General features: G+C 36.9%; 1 protein-coding gene across 1 annotated transcript in view; it reads right to left on the reverse strand.

Annotated features, from left to right (window-relative positions):
* The window catches only part of CHMP2B (charged multivesicular body protein 2B), a 29,758-nt gene that overhangs the window by 1,715 nt on the left and 6,057 nt on the right, over nucleotides 1–21,986 (reverse strand). Inside the window, exons 2-5 of the mRNA XM_060770546.2 lie at nucleotides 6,428–6,519; nucleotides 5,336–5,530; nucleotides 1,033–1,135; nucleotides 87–193 (exon numbers count right to left, since the gene is read on the reverse strand). Of these exons, the coding sequence (XP_060626529.1) occupies nucleotides 87–193; nucleotides 1,033–1,135; nucleotides 5,336–5,530; nucleotides 6,428–6,519 (497 nt within the window). The remainder of the gene's footprint in view (nucleotides 1–86; nucleotides 194–1,032; nucleotides 1,136–5,335; nucleotides 5,531–6,427; nucleotides 6,520–21,986) is intronic.

Raw genomic sequence — 21,986 nt, forward strand, 5'->3', positions numbered from 1 at the left:
AGACAAAAGGAGAGCTGCTAAAAATGATGTTTCAAGGGCAAGGGGAGATTCCATCTCAAGGGCAGGGAGAAATAATGTCTTTATACCTTTCCAGATATTTCAATTCCAATTTCATCAAGAACTTGATTCACAATATCTTGACTTTCCTGTTCTTCATCAGAATCATTGAAGATATCATCCAAGGTGTCATTGACTTGAAAAAATAAAATAAAAATCAGAAGTTTATTAACACAGGAACAGTATTAATATGTCTCAATATCACTTTTATTTCCCAACATATGATAGTTTTGTTGTTTATTTAATTTATAGAACTTTAGCGCATGCAGAGTTCATTTTCTAATGGAACGCTTGAAAGTTATCTCACACAACCAGGAATCATAACAGTTAGGAAATCTTCTTACTTGACTGTCCATTTCATAGAATCATAAGATCATAGAGTTGGAAGAGATCTCATGGGCCATCCAGTCTAACTAGCACCCCTTGGCTTGATCTTAAAATCTTCCTTCTATAAATTTTAGAATTAGAATAAGTTAAACTAACTTGTGCACAGGTTAAATACCCTAAAGCAGTGGTTCTTGACCTGTGGGTCCCCAGTTATTTTGGCCTTCAACTCCCAGAAATCCTAACTTAACTGCTGGTAAACTAGCTGGGAATTGTAGGCCAAAACATCTGGAGACCCACAGGTCAAGAACCACTGCCATAAAGACAACAGATCTTGTCTGATTCTGGTAGCTAAACAGGATCAGCTCTGGTTAGTACTTAGATGTGAGACAGGCAATGAATACTGGATGCTGCAAGCTCTATTTCAGAGCAAGAAATTGGCAAAACCACTTTTCTGCAAAATGCATGGGGTTGCTACAGATTGACAGGTGACTTGAAGACATTCACACACACTGTGAACAGATAATTAAGAATCTAAACAAAAGTAATTCAAACAGAAATCCATTAACCTGATTTTGACATTGCAGGCTTAGCAAACCCGATAAAGAATTGGGGGACGTTAAAAAAAACCAAGAACATTAATTAACTCACTCATTTCTTCTGTCATTTCCATTTTCATGTTTTCTTTCTGGAAGTTCTGCATAGTTTGCAATGTCTTTTGTGGATCCATCTTTTTATTCACAGCTTGCATGGTCTAGCAATATACAATTTATATTTAAGAATATAGAAATGTAAATACCACAATGGGAAAAAAAACCCTCATTTATAAATTTTCAAAAGTAAAAAAAAAAAAACTTTTTAAGGCCACATGTTTCCTATGTAATTTGAGATACACAATCTTACAGTACATGATCACTTGAAACTATAAAAACTCGCACACTGGAATGCAACTTTGAATAGCAATCAAACCTTGTGCAATTACACAATAGCTATTGCTAATACAGTAGAGTCTCACTTATCCAACATAAATGGGCCGGCAGAACATTGGGTAAGCGAAAATGTTGGATAATAAGGAGAGATTAAGGAAATACCTATTAAATGTCAAATTACATTATGATTTTACAAATTGAGCACCAAAGTATCATGTTTTACAACAAACTGACAGAAAAAGCAGTTCAATACAGGGCAATATGATGTAGTAATTACTGTATTTACGAATTTAGCACCAAAACATAGCAATGTTTTGAAACAGCTTTGGATATGGGCAGGAGGCAGACTGCGTTGGATAATACAGAACGTTGGATGAGCGAAGGCTGGATAAGAGAGACTCTACTTATTTCTGGTATTGATATGGTCTGAACAAATTACTAATTACTCAAAGAGACCTTGGGCCCCTCTTCTTACTTCCTCCCTCGTTAATGAGAAGCGCTCAGAAGCTCTGTTTTTTAATTAACCACTGTTCAGCTTCACACTCTAAATTTTACTAAATTTAACTCTACATTTTAGTTAATCTTAATCAGGGTTTATTGAAACAAGTCAACTTCATAAATTATAGTCGGACATTAGCTTGTGTCAGGTAAACCAGACTTAAGTTTCAGAGAAAGCATCACTTTCTCTGATGTAGAGGTAGCTTGCTTTCTCTTATCTTTTAGCTGCGACATACATTTTACAGGATTTTTGAGGGGTGGGGATGACTTTTTATAGATATTTTCCACAATGTACATTAGAGAGTGGAGGGATTTTACAGGATTTTGAGTTATCTTTCATATACTTCTGAATAACTGGAAAATTGACCATGTAGCTTACCACTGTGCTTGCTCTTGTATTATTTTACTTATCTTTTTTCATGTTTGATAAACCACACTGAAATATCTATTATTGAGGGTGTCACACACAAAGAAATAACTTTTGTCACATTCCTGCAATATCAAATTTACAGAAAGCAAACTTTGATCCATAAATGTAGAAGAAGGCTGATTTACACAGTGAAATGAAAAACATTTGCTGGCATAAAAGTTCTTGTTTGAATGTGTATTGTGTGAGGTTAACAGGCATATTCTGATATATTTTGTTGATTTTTTTTTACAAAAAGCATCTGTATAACATTATTGAGATATAGTGACAACTTAGTTTATAAGAATAGTTTTCAGGTTAGATCCTCGAACTTTTCAAGGGACAAAAACACTTATTTGTTAGGTACCAAAACCTCGTGGCTTTGTAATGATGAATAAGGACATTGCAGTGAACCAGAAGAAAGGTAAGAAAGATAAGTTCCCCAAATCAAATACCAGCGCTTCCATATACTTCCAAATTCTCCCAAACTACAGTCCAAGGTAAGAATTCTAATTCGGTGAGAATAGGAGACACTCCACCAGCTCATGCTTTCAGTGCCTCTAATTCATTGGTTCTTGACCTGTGGGTCCCCAGGTGTTTTGGCCTACAACTCCCAGAAATGCCAGCCAATTTACTAGCTGTTAGGATTTCTGGGAGTTGAAGGCCAAAACATCTGGGGACCCACAGGTTGAGAACCACTGCTCTAACTGGAGGGCAAGAAAATGTCTCCATATATTTGCTCTGCCATACAGTTTCAGAGAAATTTCAAAAGACGTCTGTCACCAAAATCAAAGGGACATTATGAGGATAAAATGAGATATCTCTATGTATTCTAACCAATGTAATCTATGGGATACTAATGTGAGAACAGATAAGGACAGTGGTCCCAACCTTTGGGCCTCCAGGTGTTTTGGACTTCAACTTCCAAAAATCCCAGCCACCTTACCAGCTGTTAGAAACAATCCTGGGACAATCTTAATTTTATATATATATATATATATATATATATATATATATATATTAAAATTGATCAATATAATAAAAACTTGTATATTCTCTTTTGTAATGCGTGAAATACTTCTTCAGAAAATGTTTCACTCAATTTGAGAACCTTAAATTGACAACTGAAACTTTTGGTCTCTATTTGGCAAGGTTTCCATGGTTAAAAAAAGATTGCACAGGCTCCCAACTCCAAAGAGTGGTCTTTTCTTGGTCAATGGGTGGATAGGAGGTGCTTGCTAACTGAGCCAAACCCATGCCTGTTGACCACATAAGTCAAAGAGAAAGAGGCGTTCATTTCTCATTGGCCAGAAAGGACAAGAGACAATGTTAGCTGGTAGAGATAAGCCAAAGTATTTATTTATTTATTTATTTATTTATTTATTTACTATATTTGTATATCGTCTTTCTCAGACTATCAGCGACTCAAGGCGGTTTAAAAGTATAAAACCACTGTTGTAAAATACACCATTTCTTAAAGTTTTGGAATAAATCTGTTTTTTTCTTTTGATACTAGAGACACCCGCATCGATTATTGCCTGCCTTTTGAGCCCACCAAGCTAATTGTTACCCAGGGCTGACAATTCAAAAGGCTTAATACTATACCAAGTTTGTATGTACAATAGTTTACAGAACCAAGCACCTGCAGATTTAAGACTCTACAGAATAAAAAAAAAACAGCCTACAGAATTTCAATATTTCCTGTGAAAATCTGATACATATCTATAGTAGCCTATGGAGACCGCTGACATCTTGAAGAGGAAGATATCAAGAGCGGGAGTGTGACTGCTGGTGGATTGTCGCTTACCTTCTTCTGGTGATCTTTATTCTAAGGCACTGAAGTCTAAATCCCTACCTTCTCTATCTATAATTTACTCCTACCCACAAAAGCTACCTCCCACTATAAAATCTAAACCCTAACTGTCATTTTTCATTCTCTAGTTCCAAACATCATATTCCAGCCAATCAGAATTCACCACATTCTTCCATTCTAACTCCGCATCCCTAATGCACAGGTTAGTATTTTAGAAGGATTATGGTAAGTTTACTTTATCATAATCCTTCTAAAATACTGACCTGTAAAAAGCCACATGTCTGTTACCTCCATACATGCACCTTTCACACTTTCACAGCTCATTAAATAGTCAAAAGCAAGTGTTTCCATGGTCACACAGTCAAAAATAGGGTTATATTATACTTTTTTCACTTCAATTGCAAAACAAAGTGACAGAGAGAAACTAGAAGGGGAATAATAGGCAAATCCCCCCCCCCCCATAGATTTATATGCCAGGTTGTATATAAAGTTGTATATAAGATTATATATAATATAATATTGTCACATATTTTGAGACTTTAGTTAGTGGTCAGCCACATATCAGTTTAGCTTCTTTGAATAAGACAATCTATAAGCAGTTGAAGTTATAACTGGGTGGCAGCCAGGTTGCTCACTGGAGTGGTGTACAGGGGGCATACAACCCCCGCTGTTACGTCAGCTCCATTTGCTGCCAGTCTGCTACCAAACACAATTCAAGGTGCTGGCTTTAGTCTATAAAGCCCTAAATGGTTCCAGCCCAGTTTACCTGTCTGAACATATCTCCCCCTAATAACCACCTTGGAGATCTTCTGGTAGGCCCTACTGTTGATCCCACCTCCTTTGCAAGTGCAACTGGTGAGGATGAGACACAGGGCCCTCGGCTGTGGAACTTCCTCCCAAGCAACATTAGATCAGCCCCCTCCCTCCTAGCCTTCAGAAGGGGAGTAAAAACCTGGCTCTCGGACAAGGACTTTGGAGAAGCAGGGCAACAATATAGTATAATTGGAATATGTGCCGTGAATACGGAACGGCCTCAGACTACGATTTTTGGATGGCGTGTTTTTAATATTGAATGTAATTTTTTAAATTTTTAATATGTATTAATTTTAATTTAATGGATTTTAAGCTTAATGTTGTATGTGTTTAAAGCACTGAATAACTGCCATATATAAGCCACCGTGAGTCCCCCCTTGGGTTAGAGAATGGCGGGGGTAATAGCGTAAATAAATAAATAAATAAAGCTAACTGTAAGCTACATTTCATGCAGTAAAACATTACTGACTGGCAACAACAGGATACTTTGCTTACCTTTGCTGTTGTTGACATTGCTCCTGCCATCTTCATCTGGGAGTTCATAAGTTTAGTTTGCGTCGACATGGATGTAACTTTTGAGCTAACGGCATAGGTTCGAGTCTTCTGTTTTCTCAGCTGCACAAGCTGCTTTGCTAGCACCTTACATGCTTCTTTGTTTCCTGTCTTAGCCATTTTCTTTATTTCTAACTCCTATTGGTTAAAAATAAAGTTGTGTTTATATGGTGTGTTTCATCCCTAACATAATAATTTCTTTCAGGCAATGGCTACACAAGTAGAGAACCAAAGTGACCAATCTTTTATTTATTTATTTAAATATTTATTTATTATTTTATCATAGTTCAATACATTTGTTATACATTGTTTATTTTGCAGCAGATTCATATTATTCAATACAATCTATCATACTTTAACTTTTGTCATCTACTGTTAGTTTTCTACTTATACATATCTTCTATCACTCATCCCTGTGCTCCCCCCCCTCCCTCCCAAGCCACAGCTTTTACATATCATCTGTCCAAAATTTCAATTCTTCCTGTGGAGGTAACTTTCCTTCTTTCTTTTTAAATATTTTTTCAATAAATTTTCTCCATATTTCATCAAAATCACTTTGTTTCCATATACCTCTTTTAACTTTTGATATATATGTCAGCTTATCATTTATTGCCAATTTCCATACTTCCTTGTACCACTCCGCTATTTGTATATTTATTTCTCTTTTCCAATTCCTTGCTATAAGCAGTCTTGCTATTGTTAATAAGTTTGTTATCGCATCTTTATACTCTTTTTAATTGTTTATTCTTATATAATGGTAATAAAGCTATACTAGGACTTGATTCTATTTTAATGTTCATTATATCCTCTATTTCTCTAAATACTCCCCCCCCCCCCCAAATTATTTACATATTTACATAGTGCCCAATCTTTTAAAAACAAAACCATTTTGGTGATACTCCTTCGGGAAAGGGGAAAATTATTCAGAAACCAAAAACTACAGAATACAATCACAAACCCCTGTTTTCTCTTTGCCATGATCATTTTAGTTACATTACTTATAAAATATGAAGGAAGAGTCCTTGATCTACTCACCAGTTGTTTTTCCTGTCTCTCCAAAGCAGCCCGGTCTCTTACTATAGCTCTCTGTGTGCCTCTTAGTTCCTTGTTCTGTTCTTTAATTATATCTGAAACATAAAATATTTACAGTTAATGTCATGGATATAGGAAGTATGGAGAGGCACTACAGTTTATTAGATAAAACATGTTTCCGTTCCTTTAATAATATCATCAACATCTTGAATATAGAGACTACTGGATAATTCATAAGACCTAGTAGTCTATTACAGCATTTTATTACAGAATTCGTACTAGCATCTTGAATTAAAACATTACAACTCCAAAGTCGCTGTAGTGTCATAAAACTGTGTTGAAGATCTATACTGCTAATAGAAGATGAAATTATTTTAGAAAAGATATAAATTGTATATTGTAGCTTTGTTTATTTAAAAAGGTGGGGTATTCGGGAGAAAGACCGCCTGGTAACATGTTGGAGAAATATGGAGTGAATATATATGTTTGTTTTTGTGCATGCACACACTTTATTCAACAAAGTGCAGCCTAGACAAGCCATGAGAGATTGTGTTTACGGGAAATTGACATTCATACACACACTTAAATAATATATATATATGGGGAGAGACACTGAGATTAGACTGGCTAGCCATGTAGTCTCTTCCAACTCTATATACATACACACACATATGCACGCAAACATACATATTCAAACATACCAATTATACACAATTCTGAGATTCCCCCCCCCCCCCCCCCACACACACACATTACTAGGAAAAGCTACCATTGCATTTTCATTTCTTTGCAGATTTCAGTCTAGATTGAATTTGTTTTGACTGACAACAATATGCCGTGTAAACTGAAAGACGATAGCTTGATTTGCAAGCAGAAGACAATCCCAGTTTCAGTTCTTGGCATCTCTAGACACAGTTTGATATATATCTTTAGTATCCTCATAGATTTTGCATTGTTTTGTTATTCTACAAACATAAAATAAATTACACAAATGTTTTTGTTTTTGTTCTTTGTGTTAGGAGCAACTTGAGAAACTGCAAGTCGCTTCTGGTATGAGAGAACTAGCCGTCTGCAAGGATGTTGCCCAGGGGATGCCCGGATGATTGATATTTTTCCATCCTTGTGGGAGGCTTCTCTCATGTTCCCACATGGGGAGGCGGAACTGACAGAGGGAGCTCAACCTGCTCTCCCCAGATTTGAACTGTTGACCTGTCGGTTATCAGTCCTGCTGGCACAAGAATTTAACCCATTGCACCACCAGGGGCAATATGTTGATCTGCTTACAAAATTGTATTTTGTATATCTACTATTTAAGTTAGGAGTCCCCGATGGAGTAGAGGGCTAAACTGCTGAGCTGCTGAACTTGCTGTCTGAAAGGTCGGTGGTTCGAATTTGGGGAGTAGGGTGAACTCCCACGGTTAGCCCCAGCTTCTGCCAATCCAGCAATTCAAAAACATGCAAATGTGAGTAGATCAATAGGTACCCGCTTTGGCAGGAAGATAACAGCACTCCATACAGTCATTTATTTTATTTATTTCTCGCATTTCTATTCTGTCCTTCTCAACCCCCCGAAGGGGGACTCAGGATGGCTTACAATGGCTCCATTACGAAGCCATTACATAACAAATTACAGTAATTAAAACCACAATTAGACGTAAAAAACATAATGAACAATACATAAGTGATCATTAAAACAGTAAAACAGTCTCATCAGCCATATCATCGTTCCAGTCACATTCCCTTAAAGTGCTGCTTGCATATATTGTCCAAAAGCATGGTCCCAAAACCATGCCTTTAATTTCTTTCGAAAAGCTAGGAAGGAGGTGGCCGATCTTACCTCAGTTGGGAGTGTGTTCCATAGGCGGGGGGCCACTGCTGAGAAGGGCCTGTCTCTCGTCCCCGCCAGGCGCATTTGTGCTGTTGACGGGAGCTTAGGTTTTGAGGTGGGATGTAGGGGTGGATGCGTTCGGACAAGTAAGCTGGGCCAGAACCGTATAGAGCTTTATAGGTCACATGACCTTGGAAGTGTATACGGACAACACAGGCTCTTCGGCTTAGAAATGGAGATGAGCACCACCCCTCAGAGTCAGATACGACTAGACTTAATGTCAAGGGAAAACCTTCACCTTTACCATTTAAGGTACAATGTATTCCGATAATAATTAACTATTTACTAAATCAATTCACTTTTACATGTTATTCTTTTTAACCAGAAAATCTAGGACCTCATAGCTGTAGCTCAGGTTATAAGCAGGAGAAATTGTTAAATTAAAAGCTCAACTCTTGAAAACAGACTTGCATATAATTTCAGTGCTAGCCTTAAATCCAACATAAAGTTAGCCGCAAAACGTATGTACTACTGGAGCCAGTTTGTTTTTTTAGTTGTCCAAATAGTAGCACAACTGTTCTTGTAGCCCTAAAACTTTCCTCCTCTTGTGCAACTGGTTCTGCAACTAGCAGTGAATTCTCCCCTTGCGTAAAACTAAGAACTGATAGAGGGAGAGGGCCTTTCTAGCAGACTCTGGAATTCCCTCTTGGACTAAGATAGTTCCCTCTTTAGACTTCTTGTATCAACATGTATAAACTTTCCTATTCTAACAGATCTTCAGGAGCTGACTGCAATTAGATTTTCATGATATGTCTTTTTATTGTTTTACGTCCTTCCCTTTAACGAAAATGTAAATGGCTTCAATTCTATAGATTAATTGTTTTTTTTTAAAAAAAACCACATACACACTTTACTATTTTTTTGTGTTTTAACTCTGGTTTTTGATTTTTATATTTTGTAAACTGTCTTGAAGCATGGTGAAGTGGGTTGAGTGTTTTACAAGGGCCCTGGAGACCAGGATTTAATTTTGGAAAACCAGAATCTCCATGGCCTTTTGGAAACATAACCTTTTGGAAGCGTGACCTTTTGGAGATTAACTGGCATTCACACCATTTGGAATAATCATAACCTTTTTGTAAAGTATGATCTTCCTGATAAGAGCTAAAAAAATCATTTGAGTGCAATAGATATGATATTTTGAATGGCCTGGACTATGATTCTTGGATTCTGTGATTTTCATGTTTATATTGATATGTTAATTCCATGTTTTAATGTTAAATGATGTCATGTTTTATGATTTAATTGATAATGGTATGTTATTATCGTTATGTTAGGTTTCTGTATGTGAGGCATTAAATTTTGGCATAATTGTGTTGGAAACCGCTTTGAGTCCCCTGCTGGGTTGAGAAAAGCGGTATACAAGTAAAGTGTGTGTGTGTCCATTAGCATTCATGCAAGGTAATTTAGGTTTCTCAGTTGTTAGACTGATATACCTGGTTACTTCTCTGAAATGTTAGCAACAAAGAGTATGCCAATGAACAAATATAGTAGATCTTAAGAACTGTTATTTCGGTTACTCAAAAAAAAATCTACTCTTCCATAAAATGTATTTGGTTTTAAATATGCTCTCAAGAGACAAAAAAAATAAGTAGTCTTCGTTAAAAAAAACATAGTTGGTTTACTTACAAACTTCATGTATTCAACATACAGGTACATTGTTTATCAACTGAAAGTTTAAACAGTAAGTTCTCTAAGGGATTCTGTTGCTGTCTCTTCTCTGTTGCATACAATACAGAACTCAAGCAGTCTGATACATTACTGAACACAATATAAACACTGACAATACAATGCAATATAATACTTCTGAAATGGAGTCTCAGTCTGAATAGTCCCTGATCACATGGTCTGTAGTCCCTCCCACAACCTCAAACAATCCAGAGTTAAGGGAAAACTGCATACCAATATACACATATACAATATAGTAAGTAATCTGTATCCTATACATAACAAATAACTAGTATAGGAGGCTAGTAGTAGGTTGCTATTTCCAACATTTGAATCCTCGCTTGGCTATTGAAACCCACTGGGCGACCCTGGGCAAGTCACACTCTCTCATCCTCAGAGAAAGACAAAGGCACAAATCCTGCCAAGAAACCCTATGATAAGTTTGCCTTATAGCTACTCTAATTAGAAATTATGTCAAAACACACAACAAAACTGCCTTGCATGCCAATATTTTGGAAACAAATATAAATGGATAACACAATAACAACTCGGCATCTCTGAGTATAATACAATTTGTCCTAGTGGAATGACATTTAAATACTTCTCTTATTCGCCTAAGAGGCAAATAGTTAAGATACTTCATGTAGGGTTGTTTTCTTCAATGCGGAAAAAATAATACAGCAATATTGGAATAAGGATATGCATTCAAGCTTTCGGTAGCCATATGCACATTTTATGACTGCATATGTTTGTTTGCCAAAAACATTTTGAAATAGAGTTAGAATTCTCATTTTGATAATTGTGTTCCTTCACTAGCTGTAAGTTAAGCAATTAGAGCCTACAAAATAATGGTAACAATTCTATTAAAAATCCCTTTATGACACATAAACATCCAACTCAGTTGGGGAGCCATAAATCTCCACTTTTTCTCCAAGGAAAAGAAGTCACATTTTCATGAACCAGAGGCAGAACTATGGTTTATAGATGGAATAAAGTTTTTAAATTATAGGACTGTCAGTCAGGATTACATTTATCTATTCCTTCAAAGAAAAAGTATAGTTTGTGTTGGAAAGGGGGATGCCGGGGGCCATTTCAAACTAGTATACAATAAAGCAAAAATAATTTATTTGGAGTTGTTCAGAAGACAAGACATTTTTTTCCACCTTATACAGAAAAGATCATTCTTTTTCTATTAAAAATCCCATTTCTTTTGAAAATGAAACATTCCCAAAAGTAAGTTTTCATCTTGTTTTCACAATCTAAAGAAAACGACTATCAGTAACAATAGGACACTGCTGCTGCATTTCACGATCTATACTGTAAAAAAAAAAATGAATAAGGCATGAACTGCTACCATAGATTTATTTTTAGAGCTTACATTAATCCTTCTTGAAAGATTCTCTTCCCAGTCACAGTCCCACGTCATCCCCCATTGAAATTATATCCACAATAAGAAGAATTGACTGGTAAAGTCTTAAGACATGTTAAGAAGTATGTGTACTAAATTATGTACACTAAATTCTGTTCACAATTCCTCTAATAAATGCGTTAGACAATGGGGCACATATCTTAAGGAATGAGAAGAATCCAAAAGTGAATGTTTGGGAAATCAGAGTAGAAGATCTATTTTCAGAAGGTTACTGTGAGTTTCCTGGGCTGTATGGCCATGTTCCAGAAGCATTCTCTCCTGACATTTCACCCACATCTATGGTACGTATCCTCAGAGGTTGTGAGGTTTGTCAGATACTAGGCAAGTGTGGTTTTTATATATGTGGAATATCCAGGGTGGGAGAAAGAACTCATGTCTGAATGAGGCCAGTGTGAATGTTGCAACTGATCACTTTAATAATTAATTAGTACTGAATAGCTTTGCAGCTTCAAAGCTTGCTTGCTTTTTGCCTGGGGGAAACCTTTGTTGGGAGGTAGTAGTAGTAATTTTATTGATTAGCCCTTAGGCCATATCACAATAAGAAACAGAACAACAAGGCCTGACAAGACCTGATCACACTCCACGTAGAAAGTTAAAATAAGACACTTATAATAATACAGTAAATACATATGATAAGACATGATAAAACTGATAAACTGATCAAGCTGAGTATATACATCATATTTCATTATCACCCCTACAATTTACCCCAATCAGCCCTACATATGTGGTTCTCAGACGTATTGTTTTGCTTAAGTACAGAGCTGTTTTATACGTTATTTTGGGGTCTTGGCCACATATAAAATATGTTGTTCTGATGTGAGAATCCCAATACATTGTCCGTTTGATATATGGACCAAGGTGGAAGTCTCTCACCTTTTGATACAATTTGCAATCAAACAATATGTGTGCTATATCCTCAATTTCAGGTGCCCCACAGATACAACTCCGTTCATTATAAGGGATGCTGTTAAATCTCCCGTATCTAACCATTGTCTCGAGCTGGTCAAATCTGGCTCGAGTGAATACCTCCCTGAGATGTTTTGGTATTTGCATTTTTAGGTAGTTAGCAGTTTGAAAGGTACGTTTATATTGACTCAGCCATTTTAGGTTAGCAGTCTTACTGAGGGTGGCTATATCTTTTTGTGCTTCTATATCCAAAATTCTTTGTATAGCACCCTTTCTTACTTGGTCATTTGAGGCGCAGGAGACAGGAAGCCCACAACTTCTTAGATAATTTGTCAGTTGTGTAATCCAGGAGGTCGGTAGTTGGGATTTTATCTGTTCTAGTAGGCACAATTTTGGGAGTCTATCAGGCTCCATTACATTGATTTTACACCAGTAATTGTATGCTCTAAGTTTAGACTGTGCATTGATTGTGTAGATTTCCAGTTCTGCTCTCACTGCAGCAGCAGAGGTCCTTTTATCTACTCCCAGTATACTTCTCAAGTGCTGGGATTGTGCTTGTTCTATTACTGAGATGGAACTTAAACCCCATACTTCTGCTGCATATAAAAGCATAGGTGTAACCTTAGCTTTATACACTTTAATTATTGGGATTAGGGTACCTGGGTAGCTATGTGTTTTTAGCTTAAGTATTAGATTCAGGCTAGCCTTTGCCCTGAGGACACTCCTTTGGTGATGAGAAGTCCAAGAACCAGTCTCAGAGAAAGTTACTCCAAGGTAAGGGAAGGTGTTTACTTGTTCTATTACCTCACCATCCAATTGCCATCTGTGTCTCTGCTGCCTTTTTCCAAATACCTTTATTTTTGATTTTGTCTTGTTGATGATTAGAGAGTTATTCTGGCAATAGGAACTGAGTCTTCTTAACAACCTACTAAGTCCAACTTGCGAGTGTGATAGTAATATCATATCATCAGCATACAGCAGAGTATTACAATATGTGTTTAGGACTTTAGGCATATGAGTTACAGGGTCTTTCATTACTCCAGGTAGGTCATTGATACAAAGATTAAATAATATTGGTGCTAAAATACACCCTTGTCTTACCCCTTTGTATGTGTTGATCCTTCTTGTCATAGCTCCATTTACCCCAAACCATACTCTCAAGCAGGTGTTTGTGTATAAGGCTTTTATCAGTAGCAGCAGCCTAGGTTCAATTTTGAGATTGCACAACTTATTCCATAATGCTTCTCTGTTAACAGTATCAAATGCTGCAGAGAAGTCAATAAAGGCAGCATACAAGTGTCTTCCCTTACAGGTGTATTTGGCAATCAAATGATTCAGGATAAAACAGTTATCAATGGTAGATCTGTTTTGTCTAAACCCTGCTTGTTCTTCCGCAAGGATACCTTTTTCGTTTACCCAGCTTTCAGTTCTGCTCAGTAGGAACCTAGCATAAATTTTGGCAACAATATCTATTAAACTAATGGGCCTGTAATTACTGGGATCCTTTGTTGGGAGGTGATTAGTTGGTCCTGATTGTTTCTTGTCTGGAATTCTCCTGTTTTTGAATGTTACTCTTTATTTACTGTCCTGATTTTAGAGTTTTTTTTTAATACTGGTAGCCATCATTTGTTCATGGTTTCCTACTTTCTGTTGAAAGTGTCCACATGCTTGTGGTTTTCAATGGCTTCTTTGTGTAGTCTGACATGGTAGTTGTTATTTTCAAAAGAATTTCAGAATAATTAACTTGAATACATTTTGGTAGAGATAAAAAGAAATATAGAAGTCTACTTAATTTGGCTTATGACTTGAAGTAAGAATGTCAATAGAAAAAAACTGATAGCAGAGAGAGAAGCCTCTCCTGCAAGAATGTTAAATCCTAAGGTCCAATGTTTTCCTTTCTACAGGTTTGAACATAGCTTTAGGAACATATCTGCCCTTCCAACTGACTGTCCAAATAGGAAACCTATTTGCTAGGAAATTTTAAACTTTCAAAAGGAAAATGTAGAAAATAGAAGAATATCAGTTCATTGGATGAAGTAGTTTGAGTTATCTGAAGTATTAGTATGTTTGATTCAAAGGTTTGCAGACCGCCAGAAGAAATTTCAACCACTATCTAAGGCTGCCTGAGATAGTTACCTTGGAGCACACAAGTTCTGGTCATGACAGAGATCAGAACAGGGATCCCCATGGATCCAAAAGTCCTCCATTTGAGAGATATCCCCAGAATGGGCCCTGCAACTATTCCCACCTGAAACAAAAGCAGGATTTTTCATCATGCAACTCTCCAAACTTCTTCAAAGAATTTTGAAAAATCACTATAAATTTTTGAATAAACTGGTACCCAACAGTTTCTCTATTGGACAATTACTTTTAAATGGTTCAAGCAGACAAATAATACCATGTTTAAATGGTACTGTGTTAGGGCTGGGCTTCAGCACAGCTGGTTAATCACCAACACCAATAGGATCACATCAATCAAAAGGCTGGCAGTTTGAAGGGTGAGCACCCGACCTTCAGTCCATCTCACTGTCCACCTAAGCAGTTAGAAAACAACAGTGAGCTGTGAGGTATTTCATGGCACCATAAAAAGGAAGTGCCAGGAAATGCTGGCTATGAAAAGAATGGAGGAAAGTCTGTGACCAAGGACTCTTCATAATAGAGGATGGAGCGACAGCACCCCCCTGTGGCCAGAATCGAGCACAACTTCCATGACACCAAAGTTGGAAAAATATCTCTTATCTGTTGCCTGCTCTGTCTGTCTAATTGCATTGAATGTTTGCTGAGTATATGTTCTGTGATCTGCCCTGAGTCCCCTTTGGGATGAGAAGGGCAGAATATAAATGCTGTAAATAAATTTAATAGAACCAAAATATTAGTGTAGCAATTACAGGATTGAAGTAGGATGTGGGAGATCTGTGACGCTGCCAATGAGTTAAGAAAGTTATAGGTCACTTTGAGCCAGTCACATTTTCTATAGTGTAGAAAGCCTGATCACATACTTCTACTTTGCAACACAGCTCCCCTTCACCTGGGCCTGCAAATGAGGCTTTGGCAGTAGCAGCTTCAAACCTAGGAAAAGGAAGGAAGGATCCAACACTGCCATTCTTGCCCCATCCCTTTGCTCAATATCCTTACTTCCTTGCAGGCCCAGGTGGCAGGCAGATGGGTTGCAAGGAGGAGATTGCAAACAGTGGAACTCTCTGCATTGGAGTGTGATGGAAGCTCCTTCCTTGGAAGCTTTTAAACAGAGGCTGGATAGCTATCTGTCAGGGGTATTTTGATAGTGCTTTTCCTGTATGGCAGGGGGGTGGACTAGATGGCCCATGTGGTCTCTTCCAACTCTATTATTCTATAATTCTAGAGCTCTGGCAGAGCAGCCTCCTTAAGAGCAGGTAAGAAAAAAAAAGTTCAATACTGGGCCAAGGGATTGGCTCTTTCCTTCCTTGCCTGGTCTTGAGGAGACTGTTCTGTCAAAGCTCCATTTGTGGTCCCCTTCTTTAAACACAGTCACCCCTTCCTCCCCTCATGTTGACTGGGTGTGCAAACGGGACTCTGGCAGCATCAGCCTCCTCAATCTCAGGCAAGGAAGGAAGAATACAATGCCTCCCTTCCCACCCTCTCCCTTTGCCCAGTGTTGAACCTCTCCTTCCTTGCCAGCTCCTGAGGAGGCTGCTGCCAGAGCCCTGTTTGCAATCTCCTTTGCAGCCCAGCTCCCTGCTGCCTGGGTATGCAAGGAATAAAGGATCCAACATCAGTCAAAGAGAGGGGGCAAGAATGGCAGTGTTGGATCCTTCCCTCGTCACAAATACTCACAAGAATTGGGACTTGGAATTGTTAATGGAATTGTTTCTACACTTATATGTGAGCCATTTTACTATATGCTAAAAGTGGCAAAATGTAAGTAGTACAACAGAATGCAAAGCCAAGGACTGTAATAATGATCTCAGTAAATTCATATGTAAAAAACACACCCTTTAATCTGTTATTCCCAAAGCTAGTAATGCTTCTCATTGCTATCCCGGGACAGAGGAAATGTCCTTTACAACAACAAATGATTCAGCAAATGATCCAAAGGAATGACTAAAAAAAGTCAGTTTGGCTATAAAATTTCAAAATATATATTCACTAAATCTTGCCTTATTTGTTATCATTGTGTGCCTTTTCAACTTATGGCAACCTAAGGCAAACCTATCATGGGGCGGGGTGGGAAGATATGTTTAGAAGGCATTTGCCTTTCTCTTAGAGAATGTGACTGTCACTTGACCAGTAGTTTTCCATCGCTGAATAAAAATTCGAACCTTGGTCTCCTTACCCAGCTTATGGGTAAAAAATTGTTGTATCACCTTGGGCTCTGGTGCAGGGATAAAGGTGGGATCTATCAATCTAGTTGTCTGTCCATCCATCTATCCACCTATCTACTCATGTCAAAGTATGTATATTTGTTTGTTGGGTCCATAAACACTTCAATACTAAAATATGTATAAACGACCACTGAAAATTGTGAATTAAAAAGCCATTGAGACAGATCAGGTTGTTTATTAAAGTCAACTTCACCAAAACAATTTAATATCCGAGAGGAACATAAGCCCTGTTCAATTTCACAAGTTCTAGACTATTCAATTGTAGTATGGTAATTTGAATACCATACTGGGGATTTCAAATCCCCATTCATTTATGGAAGCCCACAGGGTAACCGTAGGCAAGTCGCATTATCTTAGCCTCAGAAGATGATCAGAGGGGGTGCTCTGACCAGATCTCACTCAGAAAACCCTGCTTTAGGATTGCCATAAATTGGAAATGACTTGAAAGTATACAACAACTACATACCTACCCAGCCATGGAATTCAGATCCTGCTTGAATTCCAAGTTAACACAGCATGAGGATGGTTGAAAGATGAATCAAGGTCCCAAAGTACAAACAGAATAAACATATCTCCTAAGGAATACAATTCCTTCTTTCTACTGACACAGCTCTTCTATTTGGCCTTTCTGATGGGTTTTATTTGTTGTCAGTAGTACTCTTTATAATTATTTTAATGCTCTTACATTTGCCCTCGGTTTGCCGCACTTGCCCTAGGCGTTGCATAGGAATAATCACATTTAGGAATCATGTGCCCAAACACACTGTTTGTCGTTGAGCCACAATATTGGTTTATGATGTTTGTCTGATTATGATGTATTATTATTTTTAGTTGCTGCCTGTATTTCTGTGCTTGTTTTTAATCTGTATTTGCTGAGTGTGTCCCTTTGTAAGCTGCCCAGAGTCCCTTCAGGGAGATGGAGGTGGGGTATCAAAATAGAGTTGTTATTGTTGTTGTTAATTCCACCGTGGTGTACATGCACCCATAACACTCAAACTATTCAATGACTCCAGAGCCGCCTTCAAAACACATGCAAATGAATGGCAAGAAAAGGTAATACACATTTGTGGGATCAATACCATCTGCTAATAGGAGTGTGGGAGCAAAATGTACAACTGGGAGAAGTGGAAGAATATATGTTTTTCCTCCCTTTATTCTTTGTCATCAGTCAGAAGAGGAGAGAAAGAAACAAAATGAGGAGACAAACCTGAGCTTTTTGTTCCCTTCTATACTTACACCACTGTAGTGCTATGATTCCATTTGAATTTCTGCTCAAAGGTATTCTGGAGTTTGCAGTTTGGGATTTAGAAATCTCAGCTAGAGAATTCTAGTGCCTCATCAAACTATAAATCTCATTAATCCATGGGTTAATCCATACCACTATAATGGTGTAGACTGAAAGGGCTCCTAGTATATTGAATTTCCCAGTGTGAGAGTGACATAATCTGCTTGTAGCTGTGTATATAGATCAATTACTGTGAACTACTCTAAGAGCCATTATTCTTGGAAAGTATCAGGAGTATATTGAATAATTCTCTCTCTCTCACACACACACACAAATTTTGCATCAGGTGTATATTGTGTGTCTGTGTATAATTTCAAAGTGAAATGAATTTTTTTTATTTGTGATGAATATGACAACCTATTTTTTTCACATAGATGATAACTGGATAACTTCAGTTAGCCCTAGGATGGTATAGGTATAAAAAGGGGCCCAAAAATTCCGAGGGCCTATGTTCTGACTACAGTGGAGGGTCCCTCTTTGGAGGCTTTTAAACAGAGGCTAGATTTTCCATCTGTCAGAAGTGCTTTGATTGTGCTTTTCCCTCATGGCACTGGGTTGGACTAGATGGCCCATGGAGTCTCTTCCAATGTTATGATTCTATGACTGAGATTCTTAACAGGCTGTATTGCCTACCAAAAATGTTTTTTTTTTAAGCCTGGAAAATCCAAATCACAAGAGGCTGGATTTTGATTTTCAAAATAAAAGTATTTTTTTAATGTTAAATGGTATGTGGGGGCAAGGGCCTTGCAACCAATTTAATTACCATATATACTCAAGCATAAGCCAACCCAAATATAAGTCGAGGCACCTAATTTTATCACAAAAAACTGGGGAAATGTATTGACCCGAGTATAAGTCACGGGTGGAAAATGCAGCAGCTCCTGGTAAATTTCAAAATAAAAATAGATACCAATAAAATTACATTAACTGAGGCACCAGCAGGCTAAATGTTTCTTTGAATATTTACATAAAACTGTAATTTAAGACAAGACTGTCCAACTCTAATTAAACCATTATTCTAACCTTCTCCAATGTAAATGTGCTTACTTTCTTATTTTACTTTCTTACTATAATAATAGAGTAAAATAATAAATGTAATAAGAGTAATTGAGTAAAACAATAAATGTAATAATAATTATAATAATAGAGTAAAATAATAAATAACTTTGACGCGAGTATAAGCCAAGGGGGGGGGGGGGGCTTTTTCAGCCTTAAAAGCTCGGCTTATACTCGAGAATATGAAGTATATTGATTTTAAAATATTTCAAGAAAGTTAGTTTAATTTTTTTACTGCAACCTATTGAAAAAATACTATTTTTGGAAGTGACCTTGGGTCCCGCCCTGCAAGAAAGGCATCATATAAATAAAATAAATAAATACATAATACAATACAAAACAGTCTGTAGGACTGGGTAATGACCCAGATCTTTCAATAAACACAGCAATGTTAAATTTAAAATTACACAATTTTCACAATCTAGAAGATTTAAATTCACATTCTTATTGTCACCTAATGTGTTCTTTGCTTCAGCTCTGGCACCACTGACCCCCCCCCCCCCAAATACCGAGACACTCATTTTAATTCACAGCATTCTTCTGACATGAAATAACAAAATAATTCTCTCAAGTAGAACACATACATTTCTATTTTTCTTCTTCCTGTGACTGTTGCTGTTTTAGAAATCTATTCTAGGTATTAAATTTTTTTTAAAAAATGCTCCAAAATTGTCTTCATGGGTGGGTTAACGAGATCATGACACCTTAAGTTTTATGGTGATTCAATGTCCACATACTTTGTTTCATGCTCAAATTTACCTAACATATTATGTTTAGCATTATGTCCAGGCTATATGTTGAAGGTGTATATGGAACAACAACAACAACAACAACAACAACAACAATAATGCACCTTATTTATATTCCACCCTTCTCCCTTAGGGGACTCAGAGCAGATTACAGCATTTACATACATAGGCAAACATTCAATGCCTTTACAAACATATACAATGAAACACCCATTGAATGTTGTATTTAGACTTGGGTCCCATCTCCAATATTTGTATGTATATACAAATATTCCAAACTCTGAAAAAAAATCCAAAACATTTCTGGCCTTAAGCATTTTGGATATGGGATACTCAACATATAGTAGGTGAAAGTATGTGTGTACAGCCATCACGTAATAATATTTAGGAAACAATGGAGAAATAGTCTTTGTATCTATTAATATGCAATTATACAATTGAAAAGGCATCATTTCAAAGGGAACAGGAAGAGCTTTTGTTCCATGTAGGAACCAGCTTTCCCAGTCTGTGCCAGCACTAATGTGATCTGGCATTTCTAGATGTGGAAGAAACAATCCATGTGTTAATGAATTAATGCCTCTTGGTGCTTTCCTTTGGTACACTGCTTGTTGTTAAAATCATTTAAAATATTTCTAATCATTTCTCAGAAATGAAAAAAGGAGCTGGTAAGAAGTCTACCATATCTCTGAGTAACTAAAAGCATCCTTCTCCATGAGCTGAGCATGAAAGTGAATCTCACTATATTCAAGGATATTTACTTTCAGGCATGCACACACAGCTCACATTTGTAAATAGGTAGGTAGCTAGGGTACTCATAGTCTATGTAATAATAATAATAATAATTATTATTATTATTATTATTATTATTTATAGACCACCCTCTCTCTCCGAGGGGACCCAAGGTGGTTTACAACACAAAAAGGCAAACATTCAGTGGCCAGAACAAAGGCAAATAATAACAACAAAAACAACAACACAATATAATAAACATAACAGTTAACTTATTGTATAAAAAATTGACATCAAAATGAAAAAAACAAGTTAAAGGCTATACCCCCAAATTTCTTTTTTCCCCCATAGCTTTTTTTATTCTCCCTCTTATTGTCCACATGTTTTCTTTTCACCTTTGCTTTCGTTTTATGTTTTTTATACAGGGTGAGGCAGCATAATTTCCATTTTTAAAATGTGCGCCATTCAGTCGGTTGAAGACGTAGTGGAGCGCTAGTGGTCTCGTTCGAGAGGCGGGAGTATAGTTTTATCCTGACATAGTTCAGTCGCCATCATGCATTGGAACAGTGAGGAGTGTGCTTTTGCCATTGAGGCCTACTTTTCGAGTGGATTTGGAGTGGCCGGCCCGCTCTCCAGATTTGGCCCCTTGTGATTTTTTCTACGGGGTTTTTTTGAAATCCCGTGTTTATATGAACCGTCCAAGGACCCTACAAGATTTGAAAACCAACATCCAGGAAGAAATTGCCAACATAATGCCTGCTATGCTGGCAAGAGTCATGACAAACACCAGAAATCGGTTTACTCAGTGTATGGAGAATGGGGGACCTCACCTACCTAATTTGATCTTCAAAACTACGTAAAACAAAACTTTAGGTATGCATCTAAATTATAAAAAAATAAAAAATTTCTGATTCATACAATGGGTTTTATTAAGTTTTGAAAAAAGGAAGTTATGCTGCCTCACCCTGAATATGCAAAATTTAAATAAAATATATATTTAAAAAATAAAAAAAACAAGATACAAACAATCACATAGAAACAGGTTATACTAATCAAATACTCAGCATTAAAACATCTCAAATGATAAAAATGATTAAAATAAATGGAAATTGGCTGATTATAGTTGTTGTTGAATGTTCTAATCATAGATCATTCCAATACAAAATGTATTATATGATATAAAAGCAGTACATAAAATTAACAACATAAAGATTTTTTTTAAAAAAATAATCAGTAACTGAAAGCATCCTTCTCCATAAGCCTTGCAATCCCATGCATGTCCACATGAAAATACATCCTACTGTATTCAAGGATGTTTACTTTCAGGCATGTACCAATTGCGTCCTTTTTAACAACCCAAATGTATCCATAGATAGATAGGTAGGTTCTAGTACTCTGTGCTTAGACCACAGGCCATTCTCATACAACATGTATTCTATAATATAAAAGTAATTCAATATAAAACGGTTTATAAAATAAATGACACACAGA

Source organism: Anolis sagrei, chromosome 3, assembly GCF_037176765.1.
Source record: "Anolis sagrei isolate rAnoSag1 chromosome 3, rAnoSag1.mat, whole genome shotgun sequence".
Classification (NCBI taxonomy): domain Eukaryota; kingdom Metazoa; phylum Chordata; class Lepidosauria; order Squamata; family Dactyloidae; genus Anolis; species Anolis sagrei.